This window comes from Procambarus clarkii, chromosome 79 (genome assembly GCF_040958095.1).
Source record: "Procambarus clarkii isolate CNS0578487 chromosome 79, FALCON_Pclarkii_2.0, whole genome shotgun sequence".
NCBI classification, from domain to species: Eukaryota; Metazoa; Arthropoda; class Malacostraca; order Decapoda; family Cambaridae; genus Procambarus; species Procambarus clarkii.
In genome coordinates this window covers 17,683,389-17,706,938 of record NC_091228.1, presented here as the reverse complement: position 1 = coordinate 17,706,938, position 23,550 = coordinate 17,683,389, and the positions used below count along the sequence as shown (strand labels likewise).

General features: G+C 53.2%; 1 protein-coding gene across 5 annotated transcripts in view; it reads left to right on the top strand.

Annotated features, from left to right (window-relative positions):
• The window catches only part of Shark (SH2 ankyrin repeat kinase), a 433,095-nt gene that overhangs the window by 197,728 nt on the left and 211,817 nt on the right, over positions 1 to 23,550 (top strand). For all 5 annotated transcript variants that reach the window (XM_069314561.1, XM_069314558.1, XM_069314563.1 and 2 more), the window contains exons 10-12: positions 5,816 to 5,969; positions 15,714 to 15,847; positions 22,174 to 22,365. In XM_069314561.1, coding sequence (XP_069170662.1) covers positions 5,816 to 5,969; positions 15,714 to 15,847; positions 22,174 to 22,365 — 480 coding nt within the window. The remainder of the gene's footprint in view (positions 1 to 5,815; positions 5,970 to 15,713; positions 15,848 to 22,173; positions 22,366 to 23,550) is intronic.

Below are 23,550 nucleotides of genomic sequence, written 5' to 3'. Positions count from 1 at the left end.
GGGTTTTGTTTTTCTTTTTGTTTTTTGCCTGGTGGGGGGTTCTGTCATTTTATTCAGTTTGTTTTTGCCCTTCCACTGTTCTCCTCGGTGGCGCCCCCTGCTAGGTCCCCGTGAGTGTACACGTCCCTGGGGTTCAGCTTTAGAAGTTTGCTTGGTAGTTTTGGGCGCCGGTTTGCAGCACCCTGCCTGGGACTACCTGAGCGCGAGTCCTCTTAAAGTAAACGCTCAGGACCCTGGGAATCCCCTAGGGGGCGCGTGGGTCCGATGGATGTGACCCCGGAGTCCCCACTCGCTGTGTGCGAGTTTGAGGGTTGCTCGGTCCCCTTGTCTCAGGGTGACCCTCATTGTTTTTGCCTCTGCCACGCTGCCTGTTGGGTCGGTGATACTTTCGACCCTGAGTCCTGTGAGTGTTGCTGCTTGCTTGTGACTCAATTTACCCAATCCTCTGATGATTCTATTCGGGTACAGGCGGCACGTGCGTTGCAGTCTAGGTTTCGTCTGTTGCAACGCGCTCGGTTGGTTGCTTCCCCGGATGCCCCGGGGCTGCCCCGATTTGCTTTTCGAGACCCGGACTTGGGGGTGGGGGTCGCTTCGATCCTGGTTCAGTCCGCACCTCCTCGTCCTTCCCCTTCTGTTCGTTCTGGTCCCCCGCCCCTGCTTCCGGCCCCGAAGCGTCTGAGGGTTTCGGGGTCGGAGCAGGGGTTACTTGATCTCGAGACTCGGGCAGCTTCAGGGGTTGCCCCTTCCGGGGGGGCGGCAGAGGCATTCGAGTCTTGTCTCCCGGCCGAAGCTTCAGGGTCTGACCAGTGGGCCCCCCTTCCTCCAGCTTTTCCGGCTGCTCCGTCCTTGTCTTGTGGGGTCGGGGCTTGGGGAGAGGACTCGGCCTCGGGTCCTGTGGTGACGGACCTCGAGGCTGGGGAGGGGCTGACTTGGGGGCCTTGGGCCCCGCTGGACCCCGCCTGGGTTTTTCTTCCCACTGAGCGGGGCTTATTGTTACAAGGAGTGGGGTTTTCTTTCCCCCCCTCTGCGTACGAGTTGGATTTGGTGTCGGCCCCTCCCCGGGTACGGTTCCGTGTTCCCCCGGGTACGTCGGTTCCGTCCTTCAGGAGGTTTTCGGCTTATCGCATCCAACCTGGTGTGGTGCGCGCGGCCTTTGCAGCTTACCTCCTGCGTGACCCGGATTATGCCTCGGAAATGGATCCGTCCACGTTCAGGTTTGGGACTTCGTTCCCTTTCTGGCTCCGTTACGAGGTTCCGGAGTCATCCTGGCTAGCAGACTGCCCCTTGTTTGGTCTGGATTCCTGGCATTCCTTCTGTCGTTCCCGCACGCTGGAGTGGCGGGAAGCTTCCACGGTGCTTCAGGTTTTCCTGGGGGGTGAACTTGAGTACCTGAATGAGTGCTTGTTTGCCCCTGCCCTTCCCCGCGATGTGGGCGTTATTCAGCTCCATGTGCAGGTTCCCTCCCTTTCGGCGGCGCTCGTGGCGGAGGACTTGCGCGCTCGGGGCCTTTTGTGTTCGGCCTTGCGGTTCTTTTCCCTCCTGGAGCTGTCTTCGGATTGGCTCGTGGAGGATGTGGGGACGCTTGGGTCCGTCCCGGGGTCCGGCACCTTGTCCTCGGCTGCGCGTTCGTCGGCTGCCTTGTTGAAGCTGTTCACGCCGATTTTGCGGGATGCGGTTTCCCTGTTCTATGCTTCCCGTCTCGCGTGTCGGCAGGCGGTGCTGGGTTCCTCCGTGGAATCTGCTTGGGCTCTGGCTCTTAGGCGTTCTTCGCCTTTTTGTCCTCTCCTGTTTGGGGAGTCGGCCGTGGCGCAGTTTATTCAGGCTGCGTCGGCGGCTTGTCGTCCGATGTCGGACTTGTTGGTTTTCCGGGGGTCCCGGGGTGGGTCTTCCCGGAAAGGTCGTGCCAGGGCTCGGGGTTCCTCTCGTCGTGGTAGGCCTCTGGTGTCAGGTTTGGGGTTGGCTCCTCCTGCGGACCCTCCCTCGTCTGGTCGGCGCGGTGTTCGCGCTGTGCGGGGTTCTGGGTCTCGTAAGGGTCGCCGGCCCTTTCGCGGTTTGCCCCTTTGACGGGGCGATGGGGGGGCGGCTTGCGCTGTTCGCCCGCGCCTGGTCCCACGATTCGTGGGCCTTTCGGGTCGTGTCTCGCGGCCTGCGGTGGCGTTGGGTGGCCCCTCCCCCCTTTGGGGGGTCGGGGCTGGCGGGGCAGGCTTCTTCCCCTGCGCTCTGTCGAGTCGTCTTGGAGTGGGTTCGCTTGGGCGTCGTCGAAACGACGTCGTCCCTCAGATGGGTTTCCCGTCTGTTTCCGGTTCCGAAACGGGACTGCGCGGACCTGCGGTTCATTCTGGACTTGTCCCGTCTGAACCCCTGGGTTCATTGCCCCTCCTTTCGGATGACTACGCTGTCTCAGGTTCGGCTCCTCTTGGAGCCGGGTGCTTGGATGGTGTCCCTGGACCTCCGGGACGCTTATTGGCATGTCCCGATTCATCCGCGGTTCAGGGACTGGCTCGGTTTTGTAGTGGGGCGTCTGAGTTACCGTTTTCGTTGTCTCCCGTTCGGGTTGAACCTGGCACCTCGCGTGTTCACACGCCTTACACGGGTTGTGGTGGCTCGTTTGCGTCTCCTAGGTGTTCGGGTGTTGGCCTACCTCGACGACTGGTTGGTTTGGGCTCCCAGCCAGTCAGCTTGCTTGCTAGCCAGGGATTTGGTTCTTTCCCAGCTCGCCGGGTTCGGGTTCTTGGTGAACTGGAGGAAGTCCCATCTGGTTCCCTCTCAGGTTCGGACTTGGCTGGGTCTCGTGTGGGACTCTCGGACCGCCTCCTTGTCTCTCCCTCCGGAGTCTCTCCTGCGGCTGCGGTCCCGCCTTCGTCTGTTTCTGGAGGGCCCTCGGGTCACCCGGCGGTTGCTCGAGGGGCTGTGCGGGAGCCTGAACTTCGCGATGGTGGTCTACCCGCCGGGTCGGGTTTGGCTTCGACGGCTGTTCTGGTTCCTTCGGGGTTCCCCCTTCCGCCTCTCTCGCGATCGCAGAGTTCGACCCCCGGGGGACTTGCGTCGGTTGCTGCGTCACCGGCTTCCTCTTCGGGTTTTTCGGGGTTCAGTGCCTTGGCGCCTACCCGAGCCCTCGCTCGATGTGTACACGGATGCGTCGTCTCTCGGCTGGGGTTTTGTGACCAGTGCTCACCAGGCCGGCCAGGGGCGTTGGGATCCGTCCTTCCGTCGAGCTCACAGTACGGTGCGGGAGTTCGCGGCAGTGTGGTTTGCTCTGGGGAGGATTCGGGTGGCCCGCGGATCGACGATTCGGCTCCATTCGGACTGCTCTCCGGTGGTTCATTGCCTGAACCGCGGGGGTTCGATGCGGTCCTTGTCTCTTTGGGGTTGGTCGCTTCGGGTGACTCGTCTGCTGAGTTCTCGGGGTTTGGCTCTCCTGGCGGTTCACGTACGGGGCGTGTCCAACGTCTTGGCCGACGCCCTGTCTCGCTTCGTTCCCCTCTCCACGGAGTGGACGGTCGACGACGAGTCCTTCCGTTGGCTTTGCCAGACGTTCGGGCGCCCCGAGGTGGACCTCTTCGCGTCGGCGTGGTCGCGGCGTCTTCCCGTTTATGCGGCGCCCTTCCCCGATTGCGAGGCCGTCGGGGTCGATGCCTTTCGGCTCGACTGGTCGAGGTGGGGGTTCCTGTACCTCTTTCCCCCAGTTCGGCTGTTGCTCCAGGTCCTGACTCGCTTAGAGACTTACCAGGGGAGAGTTGTCCTTCTGGCCCCTTGGTGGCCGGCCCAGCCTTGGTTTCGGGCGCTGGTTGCTCGGTGTCCGAACCCGAGGGTTTTCCCGCGGCTCCGCCTCTTTCAGCAGATCGGGCCGGTACGTCACGTAGCTGGTTCGATCTTCTCGGCGGCAGTATGAAGTTTCCTGGCGGTCCTTCCGTTTCTTTTTGCGTCTTCGTCGTGTTAGCTCCTTGTCTGTTCGGGTGGTCTTGTCCTTCCTCTCGTGGTTGTTTCAGGACCGTCATCTTATGCCTAACACTGTCGCTTCGTATCGTGCGGCGCTGGCGGAGCCGCTTCAGCTTGCTTTCGGTATCGATGTTACGTCTGCGCCGTTTCGCAAGCTGTCTCGTGCATTGTTTCACCTCCGGCCTGCTCATGCGTCGCCTGAGCCGTCCTGGTCTTTGGACAGAGTGCTCGCTTTCCTTTCATCTCCTCGTTTCGTTGTGGCCCCTTCGGTCCAGGATTGTTTTTCCAAGGCACTTTTCTTGTTGGCTTTGGCCTCTGGGGGTCGGGTAGGGGAGCTTCATGCTCTCCTCCGGCGCAGGGGTTTCTGCTCTTTTGGTCGTGGTGATAGTTTTGTTCGTTTGCAGCCGTCTCCTTCTTTTCTGGCGAAGAATGAGACTGCTGCGTTCCGGAGGGGTCCATGGGTGGTTGATGCTTGGTTGGTCAGGCCGGGGGTGCATCATGTTTTGTGTCCGGTTGCGGCGCTTCGCCGTTATTTGCGCGCCACAGCTTCTGTGTCCGGGGACGCGCTGTGGGTTGATCCGGTTTCCCTTCTTCCCTGTTCGCGGGTTCGGGTCTCTCAGGTCGTCCGCAGGGTTATTAGGTCTAGCGGTTGCAGCCAGTTGTCTCGGCTTCGAGTTGAGGGGTGAGCGACGACCGCCTCCCGGGTAAGTCCCTCTTTTTCTGTCTGTGGGTAGTTAGCTCCGGGGAGCCGACGGGGCTCCCCCCAGAAAACCAGCGTTGAATGTAATGAAACGCCATTTTCTGGGTGAGTCCCGGAGGCTCCCCGGCATCCCTCCCTCCCTCCGGTCGGCGGTTTTTCGCGTTTTTGACATCCAGCCTCAAGAACTGAGGTGTGGGTAGCCGGCGCGGGGGGTCTGGGGCTCCCCCTTCCCCCTCCCGGGGAGGGGGGAGCTGCGCAGACAGCGGCGCGGCAGTGTGTGACGTCACACTAATTTGCTTGTTTTCGGTTGGGGAGTTCTATCCACTAGTTCGGTATTAGGTAGCAATTTTAACCAGAATAGGGGTTTGTTTTGGGGCGCTTACCTTTCTGGGTGCCTGTTCCGGTCGATGGCAGACATAGAATGCTTCCAACTACACGGGGGCTTCTATAGGCCATTGCTCCCCTTGCCTCTCTGAGGGGGCCCGGTTCTGGCCGTGGTCCCCGGTAGGCCTAAGAACTCCATACACATGACTGATGCCAAAGTCTGACATTAGCATATCAGCCTGGGATAGCTCCGGGGAGCCTCCGGGACTCACCCAGAAAATGGCGTTTCATTACATTCAACGCTGGTTTTTTATTGCTATAAACAGCCTCCTGGTGCTTTGGAGCTCATTAACTGTTTAGTAATTGTAAACAGTGCCGCCAAAGATTGAGAAAAGATGTACAGGTTTGTAAGTGCTTGCGTAACTGCTTCGTGAATCTGGCTCCAGGTTTTGGCTGCTGGTCACCATTACCCTTTTAGTGACTTGGAAGGGCCTGGTGTGAAGGAGCAGGGCTGGGAGCTGCCGAAGGACCCCCTCCCAGAAATATAAAAAAACAAACATAAACATTTTATTTAGGCAAAAGTACATACATACATACATAGGATATAAGCAGATTGTTGAATTCGTGGGTAGGCAGGTAGATCACCGAAAGCCACTAATACACTGAGCATTGGTCTGATACAAAATTCATATTACCATACTCTTAAATAGTTAATTCATGCATTTGTTTATTTCTATGCATTTTCTGTACTTTTGTACCTAATTTCAACATGTAGAACTGTATAAAATATTACATCCTAATTTTAATTTTATTTATATTTAGTAATCAGTAGTATCCTGATTTGTCACACAGAAGGAAGTTGTGTATTGTGAAGGTAGTGATGGAAATCCTAGTTGTGATGAGCAACAACCTTTGCTTTCTGCAGTTAGTCAAGAAGATCTGAAGATCCGTCCATCACACACATTGGACACACCTACTGTACAAAATCCTGACATTGTTATCACACGTAAGTTTTTTTACAACAATTTTTTTGTAATTATCTAAGTGTAATTACCTAACTGTAGTTACAAGATGAGAGCTACACTTGTGATGTCCTCTCTTCCCCGTTCTTTGTCGTATAAGGCTTTGTGTACATGAAGATAAACAGAGATAATGTCTTTCCTTTGGAAAGACGTTATCTTTCCTTTGTACATTGTCTTTCCTTTGGAAAGACAACAGTGTCATGTTACTGCTTTGGAAGAAGTAAAAAGTCCAGACCTCTTATGGTTTAGCTGAAGTGGCCTGGAGAAGGTGCGTTTTTTCTTTGGAGAGCCCCTTCGGCTCTCAGGGGTTCATCATGTTTGGTTCCTTCGGAGACTCCCCTTCTGCCTCTCTTGCAATTGTTGGGTTCGTCCTCCGGGATCTTGTGTCGGTGCTGCTTCACCAGCTTTGTCTTTGGGGTTTTCGGGGTTCCGTGCCTTGGTACCTCCCCAAGCCTTCGCTCCATGTGTTCACGGACGGGTCATCTTTCGGCTGGGGCTTTGCGACCAGTGCTCACCAGGTCGGCCGGTGATGGTGGGGTCTGTCCATCCGTCGGGCTCACAGTATGGTTCGGGAGTTCATGGCTGTCTGTTTTGTGCTTCAGAGGGTTCAGGTCACTCGGTGCTCTACCATCCAGCTCCATTCAGACTGTTCTCTGGCAGTTCCTTGCTGGAACCACAGGGTTTCTCTTAGGTGTTTGACCTTTGGGGTTGGTCCCTTCGAGTGGCTCGTTTGCTGGATTCTCAGGGTTTGGCTAACCGTGAGGTTCATGTCCGGGGTGTATCCTGCGTCCTGGCGGTCAGCCTGTCTCAGTTCATTCCTCTGTTCGCGGATTGGCCAGTCATTGCCGACTCGTATCGTTGGCTTTGCCGGATGTATGGACTCCTGGCCATGGACATCTTCGAGTCGGCATGGTCTAGGTGTCACCCATTCAATGTGGCGCCCTTACCCGCCTGCGAGGCGTTCACGGTGGATGCCTTTCGGCAGGACTGGTCGAGGTGGGGGTATCTGTTCCTCTTCTCCCGATCCAGCTGTTGCTTCGGATTCTGGCTCGCTTGGAGTCCATTTCCAAGGAGAGTAGTCCTCATGGTCCCTTGGTGGCCGGCCCAGCTTTATTTTCAGACACTGTTTGATAGGTGTCTGAACCCGGGCCGTTTTCCCGCGGCTCCGCCTCTTTCGACAGGTTGGACCAGTCCTGTACGTGACTAGTTCGGCCTTCTCCTCGGCTCTTCGCATCTGGTATTTTGACGCAGGTTTCACCATCTCTATGGTGATCAGGTGGCTTCGTTGATGGTGTCCCACCTGCGAGCTTCGTCTCGGCGACAGTATGACGTTCCTGGTGTTTCTATGCACCTTTTTCTTGTTTCACCTCCTGCCTGCTCATGTGTCGCCTGTGCCGTCCTGGTCCTTGATCAGGGTGCCCTCTTATCTTCTTCTCCTCAGTTTGTGGTAGCCCCTTTGGTTCAAGTTTGGTTTTCATAGGCCATACTTTGTTGGCATGGGCCTCTGCGGGTTGGGTCGGGGAGCATCCAGCTCTTCTGGTGCAGAGTTTTCTGCTCTTTCGTACTGGTGGTAGGTTTGTACGTTTGTAGCCTTTCTCCGTCCTTCTGGTGATGGTCGAGACGGCTGCTTTCCGGAGGGATCCTTGGGTTATTGATGCTTGATTGGTTCGGCTTGGGGTGTGCCCTGTGTTGTCCGGTTGCGCCTCTTTGCCGCTACCTGTGTACCGTGTCTGGGGATGCGCTTTGGGTTGATCCGGTTCCCCTCATTCCCTGTTTCAGGGCTCGGGTCTCCCAGGTCATCTGCAGAGATTTTAAATATTCCAGCATGCAGTCTGTCCTTGCGCCCGTGCTGTTTGAATGTTTGCAGCTTTTGCGGCAGTGTTGGTGACGTCTAAGGCTCATTTGGGGGTGCAAGGATTTGAGGGTCGCACATGTTCCTAGCCGCCCGTCCTTTATGTGTGTGTCTGCTCTTGTGCATTCTTGTTGCCTTGGGTTGCATGTTGCAGCCTGTTGTCTCGGCTTCGCGTTGCGGAGTTTATGGCGGCCACCTCCCGGGTCAGCCCTTTCTTTTCCTTCTCTTTGGGTATGAAGCTCCCGTGAGCCGTAGGGGCTCCCCACAAAAAACCAGCGTTAAAAGTAATGAAATGCCATTTTCTGGGTGACCCCCGGAGGCTCCCTGGCAACCCTCCCTCCCACTGGTCGGCGTTTTTTTCGCATTAGTTGAAGCTTAGCTTCCTAAGCTTCAACCTAGCAAACTGATGCTAGTCAGCCGGCGTGGTGAGGTTTCCCCTTCCCCTCTCGGGGCGGGGAGGGTTGTGCGGACGATCGGCGCGGCAGTAAAGTGTGATGTTTGCTTGTTTGCTTGGGATTGTAGGGAGTTTGTACCTCTCTGTTTGGTTTTATGTTTTAGTTTTTTACCATGTGGGATTTATTTTGTTATGCCTACCTTTCTGGGTGCCTAACCTCAGTCAATGGCAGATAAGGAAAACCCCAACCACAAGGGGGTTTTCCAGGGCCATTGCTCCCTGAAACCTCTTTGAAGAGGCCAGGTTCTGGCGCTGGTCCCTGGTAGGTCTGAACTCCTTAGCTAATGTCCCGGTCTAATATAACATACATTAGCCTGTTAAGCTCCAGGGAGTCTCCGGGGCTCACCCAGAAAATGGCGTTTCATTACATTCAACACTGTTTTTCTGTGGGGAGCCCCTACGGCTCCCTGGAGCTTATCGGGCTAATGTATGTTATATTAGACCGGGACATTAGCTAAGGAGTTAAGACCTACCAGGGACCAGCGCCAGAACCTGGCCCCTTCAGAGAGGTTTCAGGGAGCAATGGCCCTGGAAAACCCCTTGTGGTTGGGGTTTTCCTTATCTGCCATCGACCGGGGCTAGGCACCCAGAAAGGTAGGCATAACAAAACAAACCCCACATGGTAAAAACTAAAACAAAAAGCGAACATAGAGGTAGAAACTCCCTACAATCACAAGGAAACAAGCAAACAAGCAAACATCACACTTTACTGCCGCGCCGATCGTCCGCGCAGCCCTCCCCGCCCCAGGAGGGGGAGGGGGGAGCCACGGACCTACCGCGCCGGCTGCCAAGCTCCAGTTCGTTCGCTAATGTCAACCGGGATTGACGCTTCTCTGGCCTCAGTTTCCTAGGCGGTGTTTGCCTTGTGTGGCGTTCACTGCCGTGTGTTGTGTTGTGCGGTGGCCAGGAGTACTTCATCAGTGCCGGGGCTGCATGTGCTTAGTGGCTGACTTCCCTAAGCGCCCTGTGAGTACTGCCCTTGCGTAACAGGGTTATCTTCCCTGGGGCGTTCGGGAACCATTCCCGTAGAGGTTCTTGCTGCTCGGCATTTGCCTCACCCTTGGGGCCAGCTGGGGCTTGGGGCCCTTGTTTGGCCCTGGGTAGGGATTGGTATTGTGCTGGTTAGGGCGTCAAGGTGTTGCGCAGCCTGCCACCTAAGCGGCGGCCGGTTTCTGTTGCCTCTGGAGACGGTGTACTTTTGCGGGGTTGTTCTTTTGTTTTTAATTTTTCATGCCTGGTGGGTGTCTGCCTAAGGTGGTTATAGTTCCACTGGTAGTGTTTGGCGGCCCTCTGCTAGGCCCCCGTGATTGTACACGTCTCAGGGGTTTTCAGTACTATAATCTACCCTCTTGTTATGTTTGGGTTTCTTAACCGGTTAGCAACACCTTGCCCGGGCTTCCCGTAGTTGTTACCCTACGGGCCCTGGAAACCCCTGTCTGGGCTCGGGGGACCATTGACTGTGTCTTCCGGGTTCCAACCCGTCTTGTACGGGATTGTTGGTTGCTGTTCCCTTGTCTCCGGGTGACAGTCGCCATTTTTACCTCCGTCATGCTGCCTGTTGGGTCACTGACACCTTGACCCGGAGTCTTGCGAGTGATTCTCTGCTTGTTCTCCAGTACTCTCCTGATGTTATTACTGTTCAGAGTACAGGCGGCATCCGTGTTGCAAGCTAGGTTAGGTTGCTGCAACATGCTAGGTTGGTTTCCCACTCGAATGCCCCTTTGCCGCCCCTGTTGGTTAGGTGCTGTTCGCCCCTTTTCCTCCATGTTCCCGGCTCCAGACCGCCTGCGGGTTTCGGGGTCGGGGCGGCGTTTCGTTGGGGCAGAGACTCGGGCGGTTTTCGGGGGCTGCCCCATTCGGGTTGGGGACGGAGGTTTGAGCCTGTGCCTCCTGCCAAGGCTTCTGGGTCTTACCAGCGGCCCTTTCTTGTTGCCTTTCCCATGGACTCTTGCTTTTCTTTAAGGGCGGAGGGCTTGGAGGACGGCTCTGCCCCGGGGCCTCTGTTGTTGGTTCCCGGGGCTGTGGGGGTTGCCTGCTAGCAGTTCTGGGGCGGTTTTGCCCCTGTCGGGGTTTTTCTGCTGTTGGACGGCGTTTTTCGCCCATCCAGTCTGTTAGCTTCCCACATTTGCTGGCGTGTTTTTGTGTATTTAGCGTCAGTCACAGCCCCTGCTGGCGGCCATTTTCGTCTGCCGGTTTCACGGCGTGGCCACCAGGGCGGCGTTGCGGTTTGTTTACATGCGTTTGGGTGTGCGAGCGAGCGTCTCGGGTGAGTTTTCAAAAAATTTTCAGGGTTTTTGTTCTCCTGTTGTTGTTTCTTTGTTTTTCTGGTGTTTTCTTGCCGTTGCCTGTTCCTCTGGGAACGTTTGGGTGTTGATTTTACAACGGGTTTTTCCAATTTTTCTGTTTTGGGTCTGAGCCTTTGCGTTTAGGCTCAGTGCCCCTGGCTGGTATGCTTGCTCCCACACCTTGTTCCCTCGGTTTTCGGTCTGTTGGGACCGTTTTACCAGGGGGTTCTGCTGGGGGCTGTGCTTTGCCTTTCAGTTGTGTACTCCGCCGGCAAATGTGGTGGTTTGGGCTCCCCCTGGTTCGATTCTGGGTTCCTTTGGGTTCCTTGGTTTCGTTCTGGAGGTTTCTTCCTCTTGGGCCCCCTTTTGTGGGTTCAGGGGACTTTGTTTCCTCGTGTGACCCGGTTCTGCCTTCCGGGGTTCCGGGGTCTCCCTGGCTTGCAGACTGATCTTTTTGGGTCTTGGCACGTGTTGTGGTTGTTCTGGGACTTTGCGGTTTTGCTGTCGAGGTGGGCCTTTTGATGCAGTTTTGTGCCTTCTTTGCCTGGCCGGCGTGGTGCTCTCTGCCCATTAGTCGGCGACTTGTACTTTTACAATATATGTCCTCACCTAGTTGTGCTTGCGGGGGTTGAGCTCTGGCTCTTTGGTCCCGCCCCTCAACCGTCTATCAACAGGTGTATAGGTTCCTGTGCCTATTGGGCTCTATCATGTCTACATGTGACATTGTATGGGGGTCAGCCTTGTTAATTGTGTGTGGAGTCACATTACTTCCTAGTGCTTTCCCGTTACCATTCTGACAAAAAAAAAAAAAAAAAAAATTCTATCTCTGTGGCTCTTTTGGGTACTGTTTCCTCCTGTGTCCCCTAGTGCGTGTGCCCCTTGTATTACATAGCCTGTCCTTCTCAACCCTGTCGATTCCCTTGGGTATCTTGAATGTGGTGATCAGGTCTCCCCTCACTCTTCGTCTTCCAGCGAAGTGTGGTTTACTTTCCGTAGTCTCTCCTCATGACTTGGGTAGTGTGCTTCTTGTTTCGGAAGGGGTTCTGTTCCCTTCTCTGTTGACTGGGCGCTGGGGGAGCAGCTTGCTCTGTTGCCTCTCGCATGGTCCCGCTGTTGGTGGGCACTTTGTGTTGTCTTCCGGCCTCTGCTGGCGTCGGAGGACGGCTTCTCCCCCTTCGGGGGTTCAGAGCTGGCGGGGTGGGCTTCTTCCCCTGCGCTTTGTCATTTCCTCTTCGGAGGTGCATGGGGCGTGGTCGATCCGCCCCATCCTTCTGGGGTTCCCGTCTGCTCTTTGCAGTCATGAGCTTTTCCCGTCTGCAGTTCTTCTGGACTTCTACAGTCTGCGCCCTGGATCCTATGCCCTCCTCGGAGGACTGTTGTCTCCTGTTCGGATTCTGTTGGGGCTGGGTGCATGGATGGTGGCCCTGGACCTCCAGGTCACTTCTTGGCACGTTCCTCTCCAGTTTTTCTGGGGCTAGCACGGTTGGTGGTGGGGCTTCAGGTTTGCTGTTTTTATTGCCTTCCCTATTTTGTAATGGGCACTTCGTATACTTTTTGTATCTTTACCGGATCTTAGTGCCCTGTCTGAGTCTGAGATTCGGTGTCTGGCCTACCTCGACGACTGGCTGGTGTGGGCTCCCAGTCAGTCCACTTGTCTGCTCGCCAGGGGATGGTTCTTTCCAGATCGCCGGGTTTGGTTTCCTGGTGATCTGGAGGTTTTTCCATCTTTTTCCGTCCCGTGTTCGGACCTGGGCCTTGTTTGAGGCTCTTGGGCCTCTCATTGTCTTCCCTCCAGACGTGTTACTGCGGCTGTGGTCCCGCCTTTGGCTGTTCAGGAGGGGGTCCCGGGTTGCTCAGCGGTTGCTTGGGCGGTTGTGCGGGAGTCTGCACTTCGGCGTGCTTGTCTGCCCGCGGAGTCGGGTTTGGCTACAGCGTCTGTTGGTTCCTGCGGAGACTCCCCTTCCGCCTCTTGCATTCATTGGGTTCCTCCAGGGATCTTGTGTTGGTGCTGCGTCACCAGCTTCCTCTATGGGGTTTTCGGGGTTCCGTGCCTTGGCACCTCCCCGAGCCTTCGCTCGATGTGCTCACAGATGGGTCGTCTCTCGGCTGGGGCTTTGTGACCAGTGCTCACCAGGTCGGCCGAGGTTGATGGAGTCTGTCTGTCCGTCGGGCTCACAGCACGGTTCGGGTGTTCATGGCTGTCTGGTTTGCGCTTCGGAGGGTTTGGGTCACTAGGTACTCTACCATTCAGCTCTGTTTGGACTGTTCTCTGGTGGTTCTTGCCGGAACCACAGGGGTTTGGCTAACCGTGTGGTTCGTGTCCGGGGTGTGTCCTGCGTCCTGGCGGACAGCTGTCTCGGTTCATTCCTCTTCGTGGGTTGGCCAGTCATCGCCGATTCGTTTTGTTAGCTGTGTCGGGCCATGGACGTCTTCAGGTCAGCGTGGTCTAGGCGTCGCCCATTTTGTGGCGCCCTTTCCCACCTGCGAGGACTTCACGGTGGATGCTTTCGGCGGGACTGGTCGAGGTGGAGGGTACCTGTTCCTCTTCTCCCGGTCCAGCTGTTGCTTCGGATTCTGGCTCGGTTGCAGCCCATTCCCACGAGAACAGTCCTTATGGTTCCATGGTGGGCGGCCCAGCCTTCTTTTCAGACACTGCTTGATAAGTGTCCGTACCCGGGGCGTTTTTCCTGAGGCTTCGCCTCTTTCAGCAGGCCGAATCGGTCCTGTCCGTGACTGGTTCGGCCTTCTCCTTGGCTCTTCGCGTCTGGTATTTTGACGCGGGTATCACCATCTCTATGGTGTTCAGGTGGCTTTGTTGACGGTGTCCCACCTGCGAGCTTCGTCTTGGAGACAGTATGACGTTTCATACGTTTTCTCGTGTTTTGTTTCCCCTCCGGCCTGCTCATGCGTCGCCTGAGCCATCCTGGTCCTTGTTCAGGGTGCCTTCTTATCTTCCCCTCAGTTTGTGGTAGCCCCTTCGGTTCAGTTTCCTGCTCTTTGGTACTGGTGGTAGCTTTATAGGTGTGCAGCCTTTCTCTGTCCTGGCGACGGTCGAGACGGCTGCTTTCCGGAGGGGTTCTTGGGGTATTGGTACTTGATTGGTTTGGCCGGGGGGTGCGTCCTGTGTTGTCCAGTTGTGCTTTTTGCTATTGCCGGCGTACCGTGTCTGGGGATGCGCTGTTGTTGATCCGGTTCCTTCGTTCCCTGTTTTCAGGGCTCGGGTCTCCCAGGTCGTCCGCAGTGTTTTCATTCTTCCAGCCTGCGGTCTGTCTTTGCGCCCGTTCTGTTCAGACGTTTGCAGCTTTTGCTGCTGTGTTGGTGACGTCTCGGGCTCATTTCGGACGCAGGGATTTGTGGGTCGCACAGGTTTTTGGCCGCCCATCCTTATGTGCGTCTGTTCTTGGGCGTTCTTGTTGCCTTGGGTCGCAGGTTTGCGACCGGTTGTCTTGGCTTTGTGTTGCAGAGTTTGTGGCGGCCGCCTCCCGGGTGAGCCCTTTCTTTTCCTTCTCTTTGGGTATGAAGCTCCAGGGAGCCGTCGGGGCTCCCCACAGAAAACCAGCGTTGAATGTAATGAAACGCCATTTTCTGGGTGAGCCCCGGAGGGTCCCTGGTAACCCTCCCTCCCACCGGTCGGCGGTTTTTTCGCGTTGGTTGAAGCTTAGCTTCCGAACTTGGCAGCCGGCGCGGTAGGTCCGGGACTCCCCCCTCCCCCTCCCAGGGCGGGGAGGGCTGCGCGGACGATCGGCGCGGCAGTAAAGTGTGATGTTTGCTTGTTTCCTTGTGATTGTAGGGAGTTTCTACCTCTGTTTGTTTTTTTGTTTTAGTTTCTTACCATATGGGGTTTGTTTTGTTATGCCTACCTTTCTGGGTTCCTAAGCCCGGTCAATGGCAGATAAGGAAAACCTCCAACCACAGGGGGGGTTTTCCAGGGCCATTGCTCCCTGAAACCTCTCTGAAGGGGTCAGGTTCTGGCACTGGTCCCTGGTAGGTCTGAACTCCATAACTAATGTCCCGGTCTAATATAACATACATTAGCCCAATAAGCTCCAGGGAGCCTCCGGGGCTCACCCAGAAAATGGCGTTTCATTACATTCAACGCTGGTTTTTTATTTTTTTATCATTTCACTAATTTCTTTGTCATGCTCAGTGTATTAAGCCTTCACTTGTGTGAATAGGTCCAATACTAGCAGTGGTTTTTGCTGTTGATTTTGCTTATGGAAAGAAATATTTTGGGTTTTCTTTATTTCTTGAATTGTTTTCTGGTCTAGTTGCCTTTCTTCAATCTGATATGAATTCTTCAGTCTCTGCTTGATTTCTTCAATCTCCCTGATTAAATTATTCCTTCTTTGAATGGAAAGTCATGTCTGCTTAAGCATTTCCGTTTTTTTTCTTTTGTAGTGTCGTCTGCGTTCTCTCTCCACGTTGGACCTCTTTCTGGCTTTTTTCAAATTAACAGGTTTCAGACAGACTTTATAAGGCTTCTGAAGTCAGTTTTTCTATTCCCTGTGTAGGATTTGTATTACTTAGAACAATGCCCCATTGAATGGGACACTGGTAAGAAGACTCACTGGTGAGTCACAGGTAAAAACAAGAGCTCATTAACTAAATGAAAAACACCCCAAAAGCAGGAAAAGAATTATTAACTTTCAACTGCCCAGCTGCCATATGAAAAGACCGGGTAGCAACAAACCACAGCTGTGGGTTGGTGCACCGCGGCTGGAGCGCAGCACCTAAGCAAGGGCTAGAGGAGCCCAAGGCCCAGAACCCCTGACACAGGCCCCGGGGCAGAGCCCTCTTTCACGTCCACCACTTCCGAAGAAAAGGCGGCATCCAGGGGAAAAGTTTCCAATAAGGGAGTCTTCTTGGTTGACCCAGAGGCTTTGGCAGGAAAATCGAACTTTTATATAAAGCTGAATTTTGCTCAATTTTGTGATCTTTCTGATTCCCTTCTTTACCTCTGCATCATTGAGCGAGCCAGATTCTGGTCCTGGTCCATGGTAAAGTCATGGTGTATGGGTAAGGCACGGATCCTTCCAATATTTAGCATTGCAGAGCCACTGAATGGGCCTCCAGATAGAGACATGTCATTACATACTCTGCTGGATTTTGATTTCTTATGTGTTCTTAACTTTTTCAGAATCTGTGTCTCGGCAATCAAGAGATTTAATTGATCTGTATAGTTCCCAACAAAATTTAGAAGAGTCTCTTAGCAATTCCAGCAATCTTCAGGCAAAAGTTCCATCAAGGGATTCCCTCAAATTAGATTTGCAGGTAAATTTTGTTTTTAAATATATTTCCCTCTTGTAAGATGATGTTGTCTTTGTATTATTTTGTTATTGTACATATTGCTACTCTTGTATTTAAATGAAATACCCAAAAGGTATTTAGGACCAAAGGTATAAAGAACCAAAAATGGCCCACTAGATACTCAGATTAGTCGCCGAAGCTTCAGCGTTCAAGCAAGCTCGGCATCTCACCCATTTAAAGTTTGAGAATAGGTTGAGGACGTTTCGTCCCCAAGGCCTCTAATCATTCGCTTTACCATGTAGTGAGATATTCATGGTTTTTGTATGTGCAGTATTTATGATCTTAACCAATTCAATTGTTCATTTTGAGTGTCTTGCTTTCTTCAGGGCAAGACAAATGACCAGCAAAACCCAACTGACCTTTTCTCCCTGATGCAGCAGGAATCTTTTCAAAATGTCCCAAGGTGGGCTGGTAATGGAGGAAGATAATTTCTTGCTGCTGCTCAGAATGACCTCCAGAAGGTTCTTTCATCTACATAAATAAAGCCTCCTTAAGGCTTCGAATAGACTGCCAAATAATGCTGAGCTAACTGGTAGTTGGTGATCTGGCTGCTACACCAAGCGACATAGCACCTAACCTTTAACCCTTAAATCGCGCAAAACATACAAATACGATTTGACATAACTCCAAGTTTTTAAAACTTGCATAAACACTTTCCAATTTTTTGTGCATATTCAACTAGGTAAATGCTCCAACTTTATCTAAATGATCACAATGTAACTTGAAAAACAAGAGAATAAAAAATAATTTTAAAATTCAATATTGAAAACTTCATATTTTCAAATCAGAATAAAAGATATAAACTATCACTAATTGTTTATTTGGTGTTATTATTCTCTCAGAATAGCATATGATCATCATTTTCATATAATTAGAATATAGGTTTTCAGTATAGTTTACTGTAAAAAAAACTCCATATGGCATTTGAAATATGGGGCAAATTTAAACCAAAGAACCAGCATTGAATGTAATGAAACGCCATTTTCTGGGTGAGCCCCGAGGCTTCCTGGAGCTTAGCAGGTTAATGTATATTACATTAGACCGGAACATTAGCTATGGAGTTTAAGTCTACCAAGGACCAGCGCCAGAACCTGGCCCCTTCAGAGAGGTTTCAGGGAGCAATGGTCCCCTCTATCCCCATCCTTAACTGCCATTGACCGGGGTTAGGCACCCAGAAAGGTAGGCATAACAAAACAAGTCCCACATGGTAACTAACTAAAACAAATAACCGATCAGAGAGGTAGAAACTCCCTACAGTCCCAAGGACACAAGCAAAGAAGCAAACATCACACTTTACTGTCGTGCCGCTCATTCACACAGCCCTCCCCGCCCCGATATGGGGAGGGGGGGCCCCAGACCTCACCACGCCAGCTGCCTAGAACCAGTTCGGAAGCTAAGCTTCAACCAACACGAAAAAAGTGCCGACAGGTAGGAGGGAGGGTTACCAGGGAGCCTCTGGGGCTCGCCCAGAAAATGGCGTTTTATTACATTCAATGCCGGTTTTCTGTGCGGAGCCCCTATGGCTCCCTGGAGCTACATACCCAAAGAGAAGGAAAAGAAAGGGCTGACCCGAGAGGTGGCCGCCACAAACTCCGCAACGCAAAGTCGAGACAACAGGCAGCAACCTGCAACCCAAATCAACACAAGAACGCACAGGAGCAGACACACTCACAAAAGAACGGGCAGCCAGGAACCTGTGTGACCCCCAAATCTTCGCGCCTGAAATGAGCCCAAGACATCACCAAACACGGCAGCGAAAGCTGCAAACGTTCGAACAGTATGGGCGCAAGGAAGGTATGGGCGCTGGTAGATGTAAGAATCCTGCGGACGACGTGGGAGACCTGAGCCCTAAAACAGGGAATGAGAGGAACCAGATCAACCCAAAGCGCATTCCCAGCCATGGCACGCAGGTAACGGCAAAGAGCCACAACCGGACAAAACATGTCGCACCCCTGACCGAACCAACCAAGCAACAATAACCCAAGGATCCCTCCGGAAAACAGCCGTCTCGACAGTTGCCAGAAGGACGGAGAAAGGCTGCAAACGTACAAACATACCACCAGTACCAAAAGAGCAGAAACCCCTGCGCCGGAGGAGAGCCGGAAGCTCCCGACTCGACCCGCAGAGGCCAATGCCAACAAAATATGGCCTTTGAAAAGCAATCTTGAACCTATGGGGCTACCACAAATTGAGTAGAGGAAGGATAAAAGGGCACCCTGATCAAGGACCAGGACGGCTCAGGCGGCGCATGAGCAGGCCGAAGGTGAAACAATACACGAGAAAGTGTACCAAACAGGGCGGATGTGACATCCACCCCGAAAGCAAGCCGGAACGGCTCCGCCAGCACCGCATGATATGAGGCGACAGTAAGAAGCATTAATGAACAGTTCTGAAAACCCATGAAAGGACAAGACAACTTGATGTGAAAGAGAAGACAACCTACGAAGAGCAAGAAAATGGCGAATAGATATACCAGGAATGTCTTACTGCCACTGAGACGAAGCTCGCAGGTGGGACACCATCAACGAAGCCACCTGATCACCACAGAGATGGTGATACACCAGCGTCAAAATACCAGACGCGAAGAGTCGAGCAGAAGGCCTAACCAGTTACGTACAGGACATGTCCGACCTGCCTAACGAGGTGAAGCTGCGGGACAACGCCCTGGGTTCGGACACCTATCAAGCAGCGTCTGAAAACAAGGCTGGGTCGGCCAGCAGGGGACCATTAGGACTACTCTTCTTGGGAAGGACTCCAACCAAGCCAGTACCCAAAGCAACTGCCAACAAAACGAGTCGGCGACGACCGGCCAATCCGTGAACAGAAGAATGAACCGAGACAGGCCGTCCGCCAAGATGTAGGACCCTGGACATGAAACGCACGGCTAGCCAAACCCAGAGAATCCAATAGGCGAGCCACTCAAAGGGACGTAAGTGAATCCCCATGGTTCCGGCAAGGCACCACCGGAGAACAGTTCGAAGGAAGCCGGATCGTAGAGCACTGAGTGACCCGAACCCTCCAAAGTGCAAACCAGACAGCCACGAACTCCCGAACCAGGCTGTGAACTCAATGGATGGACAGATGGATCCCTACATCCCCAACTGGCCTGATGAGCACTGGCCACAAAGCCCCAGCCGAGAGATGACCCGTATGTGAACACATCGAGCGAAGGCTTAGGGAGGCGCCAAGGCACGGAACCCCGAAAACCCCAAAGAGGATGCCGGTGACACAGCACCAACACAAGATCCCTGGAGGGCGAACCCAACGATTGCAAGAGAGGCGGAAGGGAAGTCCCCCAAGGAACCAAATAGACGGCGAAGCCAAAACTGACCCGATAGGCAGACTAGCACGACGAATTTCAGACTCCCACACAACCGCTCGAGCAACTGCTGAGTGACCCGGGATCCCCTCATAAACAGCCCAAGGTGGGACCACAGCCGCAGCAACGCTTCTGGAGGGAAAGACAAAGAAGCGGTTCAAGAGTCCTAAACAAGACCCAGCCAGGTCTGAACTCGAGACGGAACCTGATGGAACGGCCTCCAGATCACCAGGAAACCGAACCCGACGATCTGGAAAGAACCACACCCCTAGCGCGCAGACAATCAGACCGACTGGGAGCCCACACCAGCCAGTCGTCGAGGTAGGCCAGAAACCGAATCCCGGTCTGAACTACGCCATGCTGGTCTACCCCCCGGGTCGGGATTGGTTTCGGCGCCAGTTTTGATTCCTTCAGGGACGCCCCTTCCGCCTCTCTCGCTATCGTTAGGTTCGTCTTCCAGGGACCTTGTGTTGGTGCTGCGTCGCCAGCTTCCTCTTTGGGGTTTTTGGGGTTCGTGTCTTGGTACCTCTCCGAGCCTTTGCTCGATGTGTTCTCGGATAGATCGTCTCTCGGCTAGGGCTATGTGACTGGTGTTCACCAGGCCGGCTAGGGACAGTGGGGTCCGTCCCTTCTCCAGGTTCACAGCACAGTTCGGGAGTTTGTGGCTGTCTGGTTTGCGCTTCGGAGTGTTCGGGTCACTCGGGGTTCTACCATCCGACTTCATTCGGACTGTTCTCCGGTGGTTCATTGCTGGAACCACAGGGGTTATCTTCTATCCTTGCCCCTTTGGGGTTGGTCCCTTCGAGTGGGTTGTCTGCTGGATTCTCTGGGTTTGGCTCTTCATGCGCTTCATGTCCAGGGAGTGTCCAACGTCCTAGTGATCGGCCTGTCTCGGTTCATTCCTCTGTTCACAGATTGGCCGGTCGTCTTTGACTCATTTCGTTCGCTCTGCTAGACATACGGACTCCCCGACAAGGACATCTTCGCGTCGGCGTGGTCTCGGCGTTTCCCATTCTATGTGGCGCCCTTCACTGGCTGCGAGGGGTTCGCGGTGGATGCCTTTTGGCAGGATTGGTCGAGGTGGAGTTACCTGTACCTCTTCCCCCAGTCCAGCTGGCGCTTCGGGTTCTGGCCCCGTTGGAGTCCTTCCCAAGGAGAGTAGTCCTTGTGACACCTTGCTGACTAGCCCAGCTTTGTTTTCAGACACTGCTTGATCGGTGTCCGAAGCCGGGGCGTTTCCCGTGGCTCCGCTCCTTTTCGGCAGGTTGGACCGATCTGCTATGTGGCTGGTTCTGCCTTTTCCTCGGCTCTTTGCGTCTGGTCTTTTGATGCGGGTGTATCACCATCTGTATTGTGATCAGGTGGCTTCATTGATGGTGTCCCACCTGCGAGCTTTGTCACAGTAACAGTATGAAGTTTTCTGGCTTTTCTTTTCGCCTTTTTCTTGCTCTTCATAGGTTGTCTTCTCTTTCGCATCAGGTTGTCTTGTCCTTTCTTGGTTTTTCAGGACAGTTATTTGATGCTTCTTACTATTACCTCATATCGTGTGGCGCTTGTGGAGCCTTTTCAGCTTGCATTCAGGGTGGACGTCACATCCGCCCCATTCCGTACACTTTCTCGTGCTCTGTTTCACCTCCGGCCTTCTCATGTGCCGCCTGAAATGTCCAAGTCCTTGGTCAGGGTGCTCTCTTATCTTTCCTCTCCTTGGTTTGTGGTAGCCCCTTCGGTTCACTGTTGTTTTTCCAAAGTCCTATTATTGTTGGCATTGGCCTCTGGGGGTCAGGTCGGGGAGCTTCCGGCTCTCCTCCGGCGCAGGGGTTTCTGCTCTTTTTGGTACTGCTGGTATGTTTGTATGTTTGCAGCTTTCTCCATCTTTTCTGGCGAAGGCCGAGATAGCTTCTTTCCGGAGGGGTCCTTGGGTTATTGATGCTTGGTTGGTTCGGCTGGGGGTGCGTCATGTGTTGTGTCCAGTTGCGGCTCTTTGCCGTTACCTGCGTGCCGTGGTTGGGGATGCGCTTTGGGTTGATCTGGTTTCCCTCGTTCCCTGTTCCAGGGCTTGGGTCTCCCAGGTTGACCGCAGGGTTATTCAGTCCAGTCAGCCTGCCGTCTTTCCTTGCGCCCGTGCCGTTCGGACATTTGCACCTTTCGCTGCCGTGTTTGGTAACATGTCTTGGGCTCATTTTGGGAGTGGGGATTTGAAGGATGCACAGGTTCCTGGCCGCCCGTTATTTTGTGAACGTGTCTGCTCCTGGGCATTCTTGTGTTGCTTTCGGTCGCGGGTTGCAGCCTGTTGTCTCGACTTCGCATTGCGGAGTTTGTGGCGGCCGCTTCCCGGGTCAGCCCTTTCTTTAACTTCTCTTTGGGTATGAAGCTCCAGGGAGCCATAGGGGCTCCCCTCAGAAAATCAGCATTGAATGTAATGAAACACCATTTTCTGGGTGAGCCCCAGAGGCTCCCTAGGAACCCTCCCTCCCTCCCACCGGTCGGGATTTTTTTTCGCGTTTGTTAAAGCTTAGCTTCTGAACTGGAGTGTTATGCAGCCAGTGTGGTGAGGGCTGCGTGGATGAGCAGTAGTGTGTTAGGTTTGCTTGTTTTTTTGGGATTGTAGGGAGTTTCTACCTCTGTTTGTTTTTTTGTTTTAGTTTCTTACCATATGGGGTTTGTTGTGTTATGCCTACCTTTCTGGGTTCCTAAGCCCGGTCAATAGCAGATAAGGAAAACCTCCAACCACAGGGGGGGGGTTTCCAGGGCCATTGCTCCCTGAAACCTCTCTGAAGGGGCCAGGTTCTGGCTCATGGTCCCTGGTAGGTCTGAACTCCATAACTAATGTCCCGGTTTAATATAACATACATTAGCCCAATAAGCTCCAGGAAGCCTCCGGGGCTCACCCAGAAAATGGTGTTTCATTACATTCAATGCTGATTTTTTATTTTTTTATTTTATTGCTATATTTATTTGTTTTCTTCATCAGAGTCTGACTATCAGTAGCAGCTCAACAGATACTACAAATGTCAGCGGCAGCAGCCCAACAATGGATGGGAACCGGACAGATGAAGTATTTGGTGAAATTGATATCAATCATCTTAGTATTGGACCATGTCTGGGGAATGGTGAATTTGGATCAGTATTGAAAGGCATCTGGCTTAGTCCTTCTGGAGACAAGGTGAGATAATACAAATGCAGTACCTGGCTGTGCCCAGGACACACTTTCCATCCCCTCTGCCCCTCCCTTTTTCTTCTTTCCCTATGCCTTCCCCCTTCCCCCTCCCTCTCTTCCTTTACCCATGCTCTGCCTCCTTTCCCTATGCCTCCCCCCTTCCCCTCCCTCTCTCCCTTTACCCATGCTCTTCCTCCTTTCCCTATGCCTCCCCCCTTCCCCACCCTCTCTCCCTTTACCCATGCTCTTCCTCCTTTCCCTATGCCTCCCCCCTTCCCCACCCTCTCTCCCTTTACCCTTGCTCTTCCTCCTTACCCCTATGCAGATGATAAGGTCACAATAACGTGGCTGACAATATGAAGACTAAATATCCTTCCCTCTCTCTCATTTCTCTTCCTGTCGCCCCCAACATTCCCTCTCTTCCCCACATCCCTCCTCTTCCCTCCTCCCCTTACCCACCCTCCCAATCTTTCCCCCCCATCCTTCCCTCTCCCCCTGATCTCCTCTCCCGATCTTCCCCTCTCCTCTGGAAACATATCCCTAATTTTAAGCTTCATGGGAATTGCATGATGTAGCCATAGATGCTGATAATTTTTAAATGGCAGCAATGGGGGTCAACTCTGACTGGCCTATGGTGCTCACATATCCCCATATGTGTCATCTTGAAAGGTTGAGTATGGCTAACTCCAAGTATTTGTTTTGCTTTGGACAGACAGGCAGATATTATATTTTATGGATATACATTAGATTAATCATAAATTTTTCAGTTTCAAATACAGTATAGCGGAATCTCCAAGATCCTGATCATTTCAGTCCCATCCCGATTTGAATTTTCAAATGAGCGGGATGTTTTCTAACACTTGCCTTATCTTGGCTATTTATTACCAAATTTTCTAGATTTTTGTTGTATCATCACAGATAATGCATTTAAATTCTAAGTACACAAAAAATAGAAAACATGAATTTGTTTCACTTAACTTTTAGGGATGAGACCCTTGGTGGCTCCCTGAAGCCATCTCCTTGAAATAGCTTCCCACTACTAGTGCCCAACCACTTGGACTGGACAGTAGAGTGGAGGTCTCGCTTCATACAGGTCGATGTTCAATCCCCTACCGTCCAAGTGGTTGGGCACCATTCCTTTCCCTCGTCCCATCCCTTATCCATATCCTGACCCCTCCCAAGTGCTATATA